The sequence below is a fragment of the Apis florea genome, unplaced genomic scaffold (assembly GCF_048593485.1).
Source record: "Apis florea isolate Af1SG1 unplaced genomic scaffold, ASM4859348v1 contig_1615_pilon, whole genome shotgun sequence".
NCBI lineage: Eukaryota > Metazoa > Arthropoda > Insecta > Hymenoptera > Apidae > Apis > Apis florea.
In genome coordinates this window covers 773,932-787,700 of record NW_028256416.1, presented here as the reverse complement: position 1 = coordinate 787,700, position 13,769 = coordinate 773,932, and the positions used below count along the sequence as shown (strand labels likewise).

General features: G+C 42.7%; 2 protein-coding genes across 13 annotated transcripts in view; one reads left to right on the top strand and one right to left on the bottom strand.

Moving 5' to 3' along the window:
• The window catches only part of LOC100866480 (uncharacterized), a 37,668-nt gene that overhangs the window by 708 nt on the left and 23,191 nt on the right, over positions 1-13,769 (bottom strand). For 3 of the 12 annotated variants that reach the window (XM_086905719.1, XM_086905713.1, XM_086905728.1), the window contains exons 3-6: positions 2,111-2,632; positions 1,760-2,001; positions 891-1,476; positions 52-274 (exon numbers count right to left, since the gene is read on the bottom strand). In XM_086905719.1, coding sequence (XP_086761845.1) covers positions 52-274; positions 891-1,476; positions 1,760-2,001; positions 2,111-2,632 — 1,573 coding nt within the window. Of the gene's footprint in view, positions 1-51; positions 275-392; positions 1,477-1,759; positions 2,002-2,110; positions 2,633-2,698; positions 3,001-13,769 lie in introns of those variants that run through there. The other 9 variants (XR_015291438.1, XR_015291437.1, XR_015291436.1 and 6 more) reach the window with 9 other exon arrangements.
• On the top strand, positions 7,246-9,504 carry LOC105736114 (uncharacterized). The gene is made up of 4 exons (XM_031919958.2): positions 7,246-8,231; positions 8,305-8,409; positions 8,487-8,660; positions 9,199-9,504. The coding sequence occupies exons 1-4, from the start codon at positions 7,264-7,266 to the stop codon at positions 9,296-9,298; spliced, it is 1,347 nt and encodes a 448-aa protein (XP_031775818.2). The 5' UTR covers positions 7,246-7,263; the 3' UTR covers positions 9,299-9,504.

Here is a 13,769-nt window from a genome sequence, read left to right as displayed (position 1 = left end):
ACAATTTTCTTTGTATCGAAGAATACAACGAAAGAATTACTGAACGCTAACCGGCACTGACAGCAGCCAGAACGGCAGAGCTGGACGCCTTATTTCCCAATGTGTTCCTGATAGGTCTCTTTTTCAGAATGGTCGATAGCAACGGCTGCCTTTCCATCTCGTACTCCTTTTGACTCTGGTCCACGCTTTTGAACGTTTTTTCCACTTCCAGAAGGCCCCCGTGCGAAGTGGTCGTATTCGTGCCGTTGATCGACGGTAACACCGTCAATCTAACCTAGGTAAACGATATCTCATCAAGCGACTGCCAATTTTCTCCCCTATTATTTTTCCATATCCTTCTCAGATAATAATTATTCTTCTTTTTTCTTTTCTTTTGTTTATGCAATACTTACGCCTCTAATTCTTTCGCTTTTCGATAAATCCCACCAGTTGTGAAAAGAACCAATTCCAAAGCGGAATTTTACTAAAAATTCTCTTTTTTTTACAAACTTCTTTGATCATCTAACATAACCTATCTCTTCGACGTTCTTCAATCTAACCTAGATAAACGATATCTCATTAAACGACTGCCAATTTTTCCCCCCCGTTATTTTTCCATATCCTTCGATCAAAGTGATAATAACAATTATTCTTTTCCTCTCTTTTGTTTTTTTTTTCTGAATTTACGACAAATGAAATCTGGATACTTTTCACCATTCGTTCAATACTTACGCCTCGCTACGAGCCTTTCTTCTATTCTTACATTCTTAAATTCTTTCGTTTTTCGACAAATCTCACCTGTTGTGGAAACAATCAATTCCAAAATGGAATTTTACTTAAAAATTCTCTTTCTTTTAACTCGCTCCTCCCCTCTATATATCGTACAAACTTCTTTGATCATCTAGCCTAACCTGTCTCTTCGACGTCATCACGGCCACTGCCGGATCAGCTTCTTCCTCCTTTTTGCCCACGCCCCTCGTAACGTTTCCCACTTGGCCCATCGAGTCTATCTTTATCGACCTCTGCCTGGACTTGGAATAGCCTCTGTTCGTTGAGAGCAGCACCCATTGGCCGTCCCCGTTCCCGGGATAACTCTGCGGATGATTGTTCACGTATTGATAATGAGAGAAGGCCGTCGGTCTGTCGGTGGTCGGCCTCGGTGGAGGACGATCCTCGAGTCTCGTTGGAAAATTGTGCCAATCGTTCCCCTCTTCCCCCTGATATTTATCCGGATATCTGTCCAAGTATTGATAGCTCGGTTTCGTCGGTTGCGGCCTGTTCCAATTGCTGGGGAAATTGGCGGGCCGATTGTCGGTAATTATATCGGTGTTGACGGTGGGACGCTCCGTGTATTTGTTCCAAGAGGGCCTCTCCGGTGGCCACTTCTGAGCCTGGGTCTCCTCGGGTTTCTCCGTGTAGTAAGGTCGATTGGCGGGCTTTTGCCACGGTTTGTCGTTCTGACTGTTTTCCGGCCAGCTCGGCTTCGGCTTCTCGTACCTGGAGGGGGGAGAAGAAACACCGATTATCGGATTTCGTTTCACGTTTCAACTTGAAATCGACGGGCAATTTGTACGCTTCTTAGACCTATGTTATAATCTAATTTCAAATTTCAAGATAAATTGTTACAGAATTTATTATTAATAATTTCAAAATTTTTAATTTTATACAACTATTTTAAATTTTATAAATCATATAACGAAATATAAATAATGATATTTAATTAATTACTTTTACGCGATTACGAAAAAAAGATAGAATGTAAAGATAGAAATTAATGTACCATGGTTTGTTGTTCTCGTAGATGGGCCTGATGGAATAATCGGAGGTCCAAGGTTTGCTCGGTTTATCCCACGGCTTCACTTCCGGCCACGGCCGTTGCGTGCTCGGAGTCGCTTGCCATTTAGAAATCTTGCTCTTCGACCACGGTATCGCCTCCAACGTGACCCAACCGTTTCTATCGTCGTACGTGTTCGCCCCGTAATACTTGTTCCTCTTTATCGTGTCGTTTAGAACCGCGCCCAACTGAAATCGTTAGATCGTTAGCCGTCGATAAAATATTCGAATCGAGGAAGGAAGAAAAAACGAGAGAGAGAGAGAGAGAGAGAGATGTCAAAAGAGACGACGATCTTACTCCATCCTCGGTGGACGTGGAATTGATCGGCTCCTCTTCGTACTTGGTATTTTGATCATCGTGGTCGATGATCGACGATCGAACGGTGGTCTGCTCGTCCACCTCGAGGGCGAGCGGCTCGGAAGGTTTGACGATCCTGAACGGATACCTCTGGTACTTCTCGGTGCTACCCTTGATCTTGCTCGCGTACTCCTCCAAAAACTTGTTCAGCACGTCCGGATTGAAGGTGGACGTCTCGAATCCATCCCTCGACGACTCGTCCTCCTCGTCCCTCGTCGCCGAGTGGCCCGCCCTCCGCCCGTCCCGAAACGAGAAATCGGCCCTGGTCTCGTGGCGCGGCGGGCTCGGGGTGGCCATAATCGGCTCGTCCTGCGCCGCCCTCAACCTCTCCCCCCTCGTCTTGAACAATTCGGACGTCTTCGTCCCCGCGTCGAACGAGTATCTCGGCCCGCATCGCGACTCCCTCAGCCCCTCAGCGACGAGGAGCAGACAGATCAGAGCTCCTCCCCGCACGCTCCCCATCTGAAACGAGAGAGGAAGAGAGCGATGTAAGACGGGATGGGCGCCGTTTTCTCTCCGAGAGGCGACCTCGAAAGATTTTCCTCCGGTTTTTCCAGATCTTGGCTCGAGTTTCGAACGCGGCCAACCGACCGGCGAGCGTAGTAGGATCGGGTGGGACGAAGGGCAGCCAGGAACCCGTTAGGAAACCGCGAAGCGAGGAGACCAACGTGGTGGCGAACCAGTGGCGTCCAACTTCCACCACGTTCAAGGTCCGAGATGGCTCTGTCGCCGAGACGTTGCCCTCGTTCGCTTTTAATCCAGGTCCCCACTTCCTGGATACTTGGTCCATTTTGCGTCTCGCTCTTGCCGCCACGTGCTCGCCATACGACAAACCGGTGTACACGGTGCGCCACGCTTCGCCACCCGGAGAATGGATGCACACCGCGTCTTCCTCCTCCTCTCCTCTTTCTATTTCTCGTCGTCCCGTTGATAATTGTCAGCTGGGGATAATACGCGCCGCCGAGGACTTCTCGCGTGCTGACTGACACACATCCTCGCGTCTCGTTCCATTGTTGGCTTTTCTTCTCTTCTCTTTTCCTCTCTCCCCTCCCCTCGCCTCGCCTCTTTCGCCCACCGTTTGTTTCGGACGTTTCTCGAATCCAATGTTCGCGCCTGCGCAACAACGTTTTTACGTATCTCCACTTGCGGACCACTTGTGTACACCATTAACTGTGCGCTTGACCATTAGAGAGCAGACTCTCTCACGAATTTCGCAGCAAAGCAATCGTGCTCCACGAACCAACTAATTGTCGTACCCTGGGTGTTGGAATACGTAATTCTTTCGAAATTCGCGTTTAAATTTTGGCAGATCGGTTATCGAGGGCCGTTTGTCAAGTTTGGAAGAAAAAGAACGAGTACGAATCGTATCTCGTTGGAATCCCGTGGAAGACGTGACGTCGAAGAAGCGAGGGTTTCGTCACGCGCTAATTGTCGCGAAGCGTGGACAATCGACTAGCCAGTTTGCACGCTGGTTTTTTCCGCCCGTGATTCGCGCTAGCCAACACGCCACAGCTCCCCACGCTTTTCCTCGACACCTCGATGCGACGATCCTCTCTTCGATTCTCGCGCATCGCGAATACCACCGACTCTTTAAAACCGGTCGCAGCTCGACGACGCCACGTTCGATACTTGCTCGAGCAAAAAGAAAAGGAAAAAAGGAGCGACACGGTCGAACAATTCCTCCTTTATCTCCGATTATCTCTCGTTCGTAGAGGATGGAAAATAATATAATATAATAGGCGCTAGCTTGAAACGAATCGTCGAATTTCGGTTCATCGATTAAGGACACGCGAGAGATGATAAAAGCGGACAAGGATGACATCGATGAATCATCGTTCCGCGCTTTTTCTCTCTCTCTCTCTCTCTCTCTCGGCACAGAAACTCCCTTCCTTTTTTGTTCCCCCGTGAAACGCTTCTTCTCGTAAATGAAACGCCTCCGTGCAGTTTTACGAGCGGCTTCCGGAACCGAGCGGGTCCCGGATTTTTCCCATTTTTCTGCATCCTCGACCCACAAACCTCCTCGCGGAGGAATTCGTTCGGTGATTCCGCAACATTCTCTCTCTCTCTCTCTCTCTCTCGTTTCTTTTTCCATCTTTTTATATATATTTATATCTGCATTTTTTCTCCTTTTTCTTTCTTTTTTTTTTTTCTACATAGATCGATTCTAACATTCTAACATTTCGGGATAAATCGACGAATTTGAGGATCGGGAGAGGGGAGGGAGGGACAAGTCGGTTGGATGGACTTCCGACGGATGGATTTTTCCCTTCCGGTGCGACGATGCGGTCGGGTGGCCTACTCGAAACCGGAATTGGGTCGTTCTCCATCGGCGTAGATAACCGCGAAAACGAGCACCAGAACTCGTAAACTGGAAAAGAGAGAGGCGGGGAGTCGGGTCGAGCGCGGGGAACGTCTACTTTCGTTGTCGGCCGATCCGAAAGGTATACACATCGCAACGAATATCGTTCTCTAGACTTCCTCTGCAGAGAGAGAGAGAGAGAGAGATGGAGAACGGAGAGGAAGAAACTGTGAATATATACATATAGAGAAGAGATTCGAAGATATTTCAAAGCGTGGATAATTAAAAGAGAGACGGAAGCGACGAGTGTTCGGTCACGAAGAGGAGGTATTGTGCATCGTTTATCTCGAATCTCCGACATCTGCTTCGACCAGTTCTCCTAGCCACGACTTGACCTCTGCGCGAAACAAGGCCAGACTCTCGCCGCTCGCTGATAAAACTCGCCTTAGAAAGTCTTTTCACCCCCTTTCCGCTCTTTCCCCATGTTCCGTGTAATAAAACATTTTTTTTCTTTTCTTTTTCCTTCCCCTCTCCCCTCCTCTAGTCCTCTCTTCGCCTCGTAGAAATCCGTTTCTTCCTTGACGATCATCTCTCTCTCTCTCTCTCTCTCTCTCTCTCTTTTTCTCTGGTTTATCGATTTCTTCGAAGAATATATAAACATATATCTTAATCTTTGCAATGTTGGACGAAACTAGAGTAATCTTTCGAAGTTTTCGAACAAGCGTGGATCTCGTTTAAAACGACGCTTTAAAATGACGATAAAGGTAATTCGAGGTTGGAAGAAATTGTCGGGAAATTTCGCGACGAGAATGGAGAAATTTTCCTGCGGATAAGGAAGGAAGAGAAAAGTGAGATGGAAGAGAGAAAGAGAAAAGATTGAAGATCGTAGGAAAATATGATCGAACGATTATTATTCTATTGTTGGTGGGGATTTTTTCTTTTTGCTTTTTCTTTTTTTTTCTTACGGCGTGAAAAGCGTCCCAGAATCCTTTCGAGAAATCCGATGTAAAACAAGCTGGTCGGTCACACCACGCTTTCTGTGCGTTTTCGTGACTCCTCGCGTTAACACGCGTTCCCCGACGTAGTAAAAACGTTTCATTATCCCCGCGATGGATACTTTCCATGGAAACTGGTCGTCGATGCGTGAATATCGTCCCCGACATCTAGGCTATCCCCTTTCGCGGTTGTCCTTTCCTCCTTATTTTTCCGGCCACTTTCGTTCCGACCTCTCTGCCCGTCCGTTCATAATACTCGCCACGGTGAAAACACCATCACGGATAATTATCCGATTGATAATCCGCAGAAAGGTGTTATAATTTACACGTTTGCGCCAGTGATGGGGAAAATTCAATGATCGAATAAAATTGCTTCGATAAATTATCGTTCGGAACGTAATAACAATTGGAAATAATTATTTTAATGGCAAACAGCCGATATATAACGATTACTTAAAGTATTACTTTATTTCTTTACTTTTTCTTTATTAACTTGTTTATTGGCTGGTTACTTTTTCAACGGGTCAATTCTGGATACAGATTATCGATTTTGGATCGATTGTGTGACGAATACCATGGTAGAGAGAAAAATGCGTGTGAAAATAATTTTTTTCCGAATTAGCTAAGTCAGAGTCGCATTCCTTCCACTCCAGACTTCTTTTCGCTCAGTGATGGGGAAAATTTAATAATCGAAGCTACGATTACTTTGATAATTTATCGTTCGAAATGTAAAATAATTGGAAACAACGGATCGAGTCAATTGTATTCATTTTTAACTAGTTAATGTCTAACTGTGGATAGAGATCGTCGATTTTGGATCAGCATATGCGACGAATTAATCGCATTTCTTCAGTGAAATTTCTTTCCACTCAGTGATGGGGAAAATTCAATAATCGAACTTACGAATAAAATTGTTTCGATAATTTATCGTTCGAAACGTAATAAAAATTGGAAATAATTTTAATGCCAAACGGATCAACTATAAGGGCTATGAATAAATGTTTTATTCAAATATTTTAATAAGTAAAGTATTTTATTCCAAATTTTTCAACGGATTATACAGTTCTCGATAGAAATCGTCGATTTTGGATCAGTATACGTGACGAATTCCACGATAGGGACAAAAATGCGTGTGAAAATAGACATTTCTCTTTAAATTAATCAATCAGATCCGCATTCCTTCAGTGAGATTTCTTTCCATCATTCAGTGATGGGGAAAATTCAATGATCGAACTTACGAATAAAATTGCTATCGATAATTTATCGTTCGAAACGTAATAACAATTGGAAATAATGGCAAACGGATCAACTATAAGGGCTACGAATAAATGTTATTCAACGTCATTTTAATAACTAATTAATAGCCCAACTTTGGAATAAAAGTTGATTTTGGGTTAATATATATGTGACGAATACCATGATAGAGATAAAAATGCGTGTGAATTGGATCAAGTTACTTCGATAATATTTCTAGAATCGAATCATTTTTAACTAATCAACTCCGCCTTATACAGAACTCCGTCTATTCGAATCCCATTTCCGTTTTAAACGTTAATCGTTTATTCGATACGAACGATGTGCAATAATCAAAATCCTGCTCTTTCAACACCTTCCCACACCTCGCCTAATGGAACTAAGCGGCGTGTTCCCAACAATTGGAGTAAAGCTGACGATTAAACGAGACGATATAATTTCGCCTTCACGCTTTTTAGAGAAACTCGCGTTAATGACGGTTTCTCGCCGAGTTAAAGAACGGCGAAACGGCAAAGATCCTGTTTAGTCGTGCAACCGAGCACGCCATGAATCGTCGAACGTCGAGCAAGACGGCACTCTTATTCCTTCTCGCCTTGCTTCTGACCCGCGGTCACGAAACCAGAAACGCAACTCGAAACGAGCGACTCGAAGCGAAGCCGGTCCACGAATCCTCTTCCACCGAGGAGGAGGAGGAAGAGGATCGATTCTCTTTGGGATCGACCACGGACTCCATCGCCACCACCACGATGGAAACTTATCGAGAGTTCAACGAGAAGAACGTCACTGAAAAAGAATTTCGACCGAGCCTGCATCTCGGCGAGATCAAAGAATCCAGAATCGCGATCAACAATCCCTTCAACGCTCTGCGCCATTTCGACTTGGACGACGGAGGGACGACGAGGGACACCGAGTCGTACGACGAGCACTCGAAACACTTTCAACTTGTGTTCCAGCCGATTAATCGAAACACCGGCGATCAAAGAGATTCCCGTCAAAATTTGCACGAAACCGGTGTTGTTGGATCGTCGATGGAGAAAGACGCAGGGCGCGAGGATCAACGTGTCAAGTTTCGTGACATGGCGTTCGAGGTTGGGGGATACGATGGCGCGTCCAAGGAGGTCCACGCGTTCCATCGACCGTTCACCGACACGCAATTGTTCGATTCGCAGGATCAACAGGTTTTCGAGCAGGGAACGAGCCACGTATGGGGGAAACCGTCCAAGTTTCAGGGCGAGTCGCCGAAGCCCGAGATCGCGGATTTAACAAGCGGATTGAACGCGCCGTTTCATTCGGGAGCTTTTTATTCGGATCACCAGAGTCCGACTCAGTCGAGTTTGCACGAGGATTTCCTCTCTTCGTCGAAGAAGCCGAGCGACGGGCTGGTTTACGTCCAAGAATCGTCGTTCACCAGAACCAGAAAGTTTCCTTACACCATTTATCAGCCACACGTTGGATATCAACAGATCGATCTCGTCAACGATGCGTCTCGTCCATCTTATCCCGTTAAGAAAAGGTATATATATATATGTCTCTCTTTTTATCCATTATTCGCAGCAGTTTAATTTTCAACCGACACGTTTCGACAGAGCGTCACCCTGGACGAAGATCCTCCACTTGATTGGCACGATTCTGCCACTGGGCCTGCTCATTGCTGCCCTCACTCCGAACGTGGTCAAAGTTGACAACGCTACGTGAGTCTAGTACTTTTTTTACAACTAGGTTTTCCTAAAACAATCGAGCCGAGTTCTCTAAAACGTGCTCCTTCCAGCCAGCCTAATATCGTCCTGTCGAAATGGAGGGTCGCTGACCTACCGGTCGAGCATAAACAGGCGCGATTCACGGACACGGATTGCGAGGAGAGATCTATCTGTTATGTGATCCTGGCTGGCGGAGACGCTGGATCGACCGTGTTGCAGAATATCTTGTGGAATTTGGCAACGAGGTAATCGTTATTTCCCAGGATTGAGAGAGAGAGAGAGAGAGAGAGAGAGAAATAATAAATCGGTTGATTTTAACTCTCTGCTTCGATGGAAAAATAACCTAGAATGGATAGAGTGATGAAAGATGAAGATTGACGTTAAATGGAACGTTTAAAATCGGCTTATTAAAACGGCGTTCGTTTACAGTCGAGCATTTCGTCGGAAGAGCACTTTTTTAACGGCTTAACGACTGATTGCCATCTATGCAATTACAGAAGTGGAACAACGAGGGCAGTGTTTAAAGCATTTATATAATCCGTCTAGAGCCGATTCTTTTATTATCTTTCTAATTATATGGGATAAAAAAAGAAGAAAAAGAAAAGAGGACAATTTTGCTTTTAAAAAACCGGTTCCAATTTTCTTCTTCTTCGATTTCCAACACGCGAAAACATAAAACAATAGTGGCACGAATTCATGAATTTATTTATGATCTATCGATAATATCGCTTTGACGCAATTTTTATTTTTTTCTTTATTTTTTTTTTTTTTTTTTACCGCTAGAACATCGACTGCAACGGCGAAAAAGAGCGGTCTCCACGAAGTTTTCAAGGCGGTGAAGAAGAGGGATTGTACCAACGTTCCCTGCCAATCTCCCCTCTGATCTTGAATAAAAAAAAAAAAAAAAAAAAAAAAGAAAGAAAAAACGGTAGCAGATGAAGGTAACAGCGTTAAATAAAACGGATGCGAATAATTTTCCTTGAAAAATTGAAGCCAACTGCTAGCAATGTTCAACTTTCTCCAAACGGATAGGATAATAAAAATAAAAGGCGGAGAAACAGAAGTGTAGAAACTCCGAGCGTAAAAGTAGCTATCTTATTTATTCATTCATATTTTTTTACAATTATAAACGAGTTTGTATCATTCTATTGAATTCTACATCGAAAGTCTCTTCGACTCGACGAAAGTGAGGAGAGATCGGCCGAACAAGGGAAGCACTTTGACCGATCATCGATGAAACGAGCGATTATTCGTTGGCATCTCCTCTTCTCGCGCGCCTCTGCCCGATACACAAACGAAAGTAGTCAGTGTGTGTGTGTGTGTGCGTGTAACTAGGTCGGCGATATATATGTGTATCCTATGCTTCGAGGATTTTATGTCTACGGGATACAACGAGGGTTATCGACCATTATTATCGATCAAGCCTTCAACGAGATCAACGAAAAATTATCCCTCCTCCATTTTTCCTTCCTTCTCACAGGATTTTATTTTTCAAATAACGATTAACGAATAGGTTTGGGATTGAGGACGAGTTTTTCGCGAAAGTGATACGCGAAAAGTAGCGGACTTTCCATCGTTGATGGCGTTAAAACGTTATTAAAAAGAGAGAATAAGCTTGGACATTTCTCCGTTTTCTCCTCGGCGAACCCTTTCCTGATTAATGACATCTGTTCGTAAACTTCTCCGGATACGTTCTTTCGTCGCCTTCGATCGGTCCTTTCACGCGCGGCTATTCGCTCGATCATCCGATTTCTCGCTCGATCCTTATCGACGATATTTAAAAATTTACGTTCAATTACGAAGATCCATTGATCGAGATAGATTTTCCCACGAGTCGTCGTCGTCTCTCGTTCGGCGATTACACGCCACGCACGCGCCACGCACGGTCGACAAAGGAATTAACAAGACAAAGAAGAGGTCGCGGTTGTCGATTGAAAAAAGAAGAAAGGAAAAATAAAACGTCCACTCGAGAAGAAAGAACACACCGTGGAACGAAAGTTTACGCCAATTACGCCCACTTATCTCTAATTATCCCCTATCCCCTCTCTCCTTCCTTACAATAAACACACTTTCGCGGAATTCCCGTCCGTTTTACGACGGGCACGATGGATAAAGATCGGTTTTAGATGGCGGATAAGATAAGAAAGTTTCGTACGGCATCGAAAGTGAGCCACTTTTTATCGACCGCGTCGTTCCACTTTTAGATTCTCTATCTGCAACACGATGGTAAAAAAGAAGAAGAAAAAAAAAGAAAGAAAGAATATAAGTTGGGATTTCCGGCCATCGAGTCGGCGATGCAGATGCGCGGTACACACTCGTTCCAACTTCTTATCGTCCCGGGAATTGTGTTAACGAGACGACTTTAAATGGCTTTTGCGCGATAAACCCGGGGGTCGGGAAAACGATGGAGATGGATTTCTGTGGACTCGCGCAACGTTACGGGACTCCAAGTTTTTCTCTCTCTCTCTCTCTCTCTCTTCTCTACAGTGAAACACTTTTGAAGAGTTTTTTTTTATCCTATTAAAAAAGAAAAATCGATATTTTAATTATTGCATGAATTTTTATGACGAGTTGAAAAGAATATATATGGCCGTTAGTCTACTTAAAAATGAGTCATGAGATAAATGATAAAATTTTATTAGAAAATGCTGTTTATTGCACTTTACGACTATTCCTGTATGGGAACTTTATACATATGCAACAGGTACGAAATCGATCAAATAAAAAAAAAATCTCCGTGCGAGTGTTTATCACGTATAATAATCTTACTTTGCATGAAAATCACGAAATTTGTTCCCCACTTGGAACGAAGTCGGCTCAGAGTATTCTCTACTTAATTTATCATAGAACATTTGAAATTTAAGTTCCAATTGGGAGGACTTAACGGAATGCAGTACAGACTTAAAAATCGAGAAGTATCGAGATTTTTATCTCGAGAGATAAAGATAAGATAATTTAGAAAGGTTGATGAATTAATCGATGATTGATCTAGATTTTTTTTCGTAGACACAAGTTTTTTTTACAAGTGAATATAAATCGAAGAAACGAATTATCCGACGATTGACGTTCCGCCTTCTTTTCTTTACTTAACATTTCCTTCGCGCGAAATTACACGCTTACGCGGCGATGCATCAAAGGGAATGCAATTTTCGAAATTGCAGGGTATCGAAGGCCGGATCGATTTATTAAGAAAGATGAAAGAATCGCCACGTACGAGATGTTGAACCATCTCTAAAAAAAAAAAAAAAAAAAAAATTAAACTACGCGATTAAAAAGCTTTTATATTATTAATTTATGCAAAAATGATGGACTCGTGGTTTTCCAGTGTGGAAATCGATGTAGACTCGTCGATGTCGACTCCTACGACAAACGTTCGACAAGAATTCGAAAACTCTTCGATTTTCGAAACGATTCCCTTTCGCTTTTCTTTCCCCTCTCCCTGGCTTTCTCTCCTCGGCCAACTTCCTCGAAAGGAATTCTTTCCCGTTGTAAATTTTATTTTTCAACCGATTACTCGCGGAGGCGAATCCTTGGAATGCGTGTGGTGTATGACGACGCGTGGGCTCGTCTTCTCGAGGTATGTCAAGGAAAACGAGCACCGCGCAATGTACGAGTTGAACGATATTGGAAAACGTACGAGGCCTTCGTGAATCGTGTCGAGAACAATGGGCACGCGCGTTTATTATTCTTAACGATGGAGGAGAGGTCGCCGAATTCTGTCCAAGGACGTTAGAATATCCATATTGAGACGCTCAATATCGATAAATGATATTCATTTTTTTCTTATTTATCGAAATTATTATCGAATTCGAGGAAAATTATTTTTCGGATGGATTGAACGAGTATTTGAATGTTTACAAATAATGGGAAATATACTTTTTATATACTGCATTGATCGAGCCTGCATAAACACACAGTGTGCGATAATAAGCGTAAGTTTCTCAGGAAAATAAATATACGGGTAGAGAAAAAAGAAAAAAAAGTGTGCCGTGTAAAATGGAGAAGAGAGCAAAGTAAATCATTCCCAGCTTCCGAAACCACTTAAACGGTTGTTGCGAGAAAAAGAAAGTGGCCGATCGTCTTCTCTTCTCGGCGTGACCTTCCTCGACCTTCCGATGCTGAACTTACGAGTTGTCGTTCAAAACATAATAATAATAATAATAATAATGGTGTTGTCGAGCGATCGAGGAACAGAGTATCAACTGTAACGAAGAAATGTTACTCAAGAGTTTCAACAAGTAATTGCCCAAAGTAACTTTATTATATAGTTTTATTAGACAATTTTTAACAGAGTTAACGCTCAACTCTGGATGGAAATCGTCGATTTTGGATCAGTGTATGTGACGAGTAGAAAAATGCGTGTGAAAATAGATATTTCTTTCTAAATTGACCGAATAAACAATTGAATAATTTATCCTTCGAAACGTGATAATAATTGAAAATAATTGAATTATAAGAGCAACGAATAAATGTTATTCAAGCATTTCAATTACTTAAATGTAATTTTACTCCAAATTTTTAACCAATCAATGCCCAAATTTGGATACAAATCGTCGATTGTGTGAGGCAAAAATATATTAAAATAGGCGTTTCTCTCCAAATTAACCGATCCGCATTTCTTCCGCGAGATTTTTTTGATCGGGAAAATTTAATAATCGAATAAAGTTACTTCGATTTATTTATCGTTCGAAATGCGATTGCAAAAATAATTGGAAATAATTTTAACGCCAAATGGAACAACTATATTTATTCGATATTTTTAACTAGTTAATGCTCAACTTTGGATGCAGAATATCGATTTTGGATTAATATACGTTCCTTCCGAGGGGGAATAATATACTTCTTTCGACAAATTCGACGGGATAAAGATGTTAATAAGCGGCTGGAGTCGAAAATGGAGTTATTTCTCGAATCGTGAGGATAGCTCAAAGTTGCATCGAGATCGACGATTCGAACGTGACCACTTTTTCTCAAATTTTTTTCATCTCTTCCACGAGACTTTCTTCTTTCTCTGGTCGAAGTTACGAATGGCTATTTCGATAATTAATTTATCGCAATCAAAACGTAATAATAATAAAAATTGGAAATAATTGTAATATTAAACGACTACGAGACAGCATTTCAATAAATAATTACTTAAAGCAAACTTTAAGTTTCGAAATTTTTAACCATCATCATTTTTTTTATGGCTCTGGACGCCGTTTACACACCACTTCTTTTTATGAGAACGATCTCGATGAAAGTCTCGAGATCAGGAAATTTGTCTCAGAGTCTCAGGTGTTCAATAACGCACGAACGCAAGCAAATGTTCCACTTCAACTTTTCCCAATTCTGGGATAGAATCGTGATTACGT

Coding starts and splice junctions, on each gene's coding strand:
- LOC105736114 (XM_031919958.2), top strand. CDS start 7,264: ATGAATCGTCGAACGTCGAGCAAGACGGCACTCTTATTCCTTCTCGCC. Junction 8,410..8,486: donor GTCAAAGTTGACAACGCTAC/GTGAGTCTAGTA, acceptor TGCTCCTTCCAG/CCAGCCTAATATCGTCCTGT. Junction 8,661..9,198: donor TTGTGGAATTTGGCAACGAG/GTAATCGTTATT, acceptor TTTTACCGCTAG/AACATCGACTGCAACGGCGA.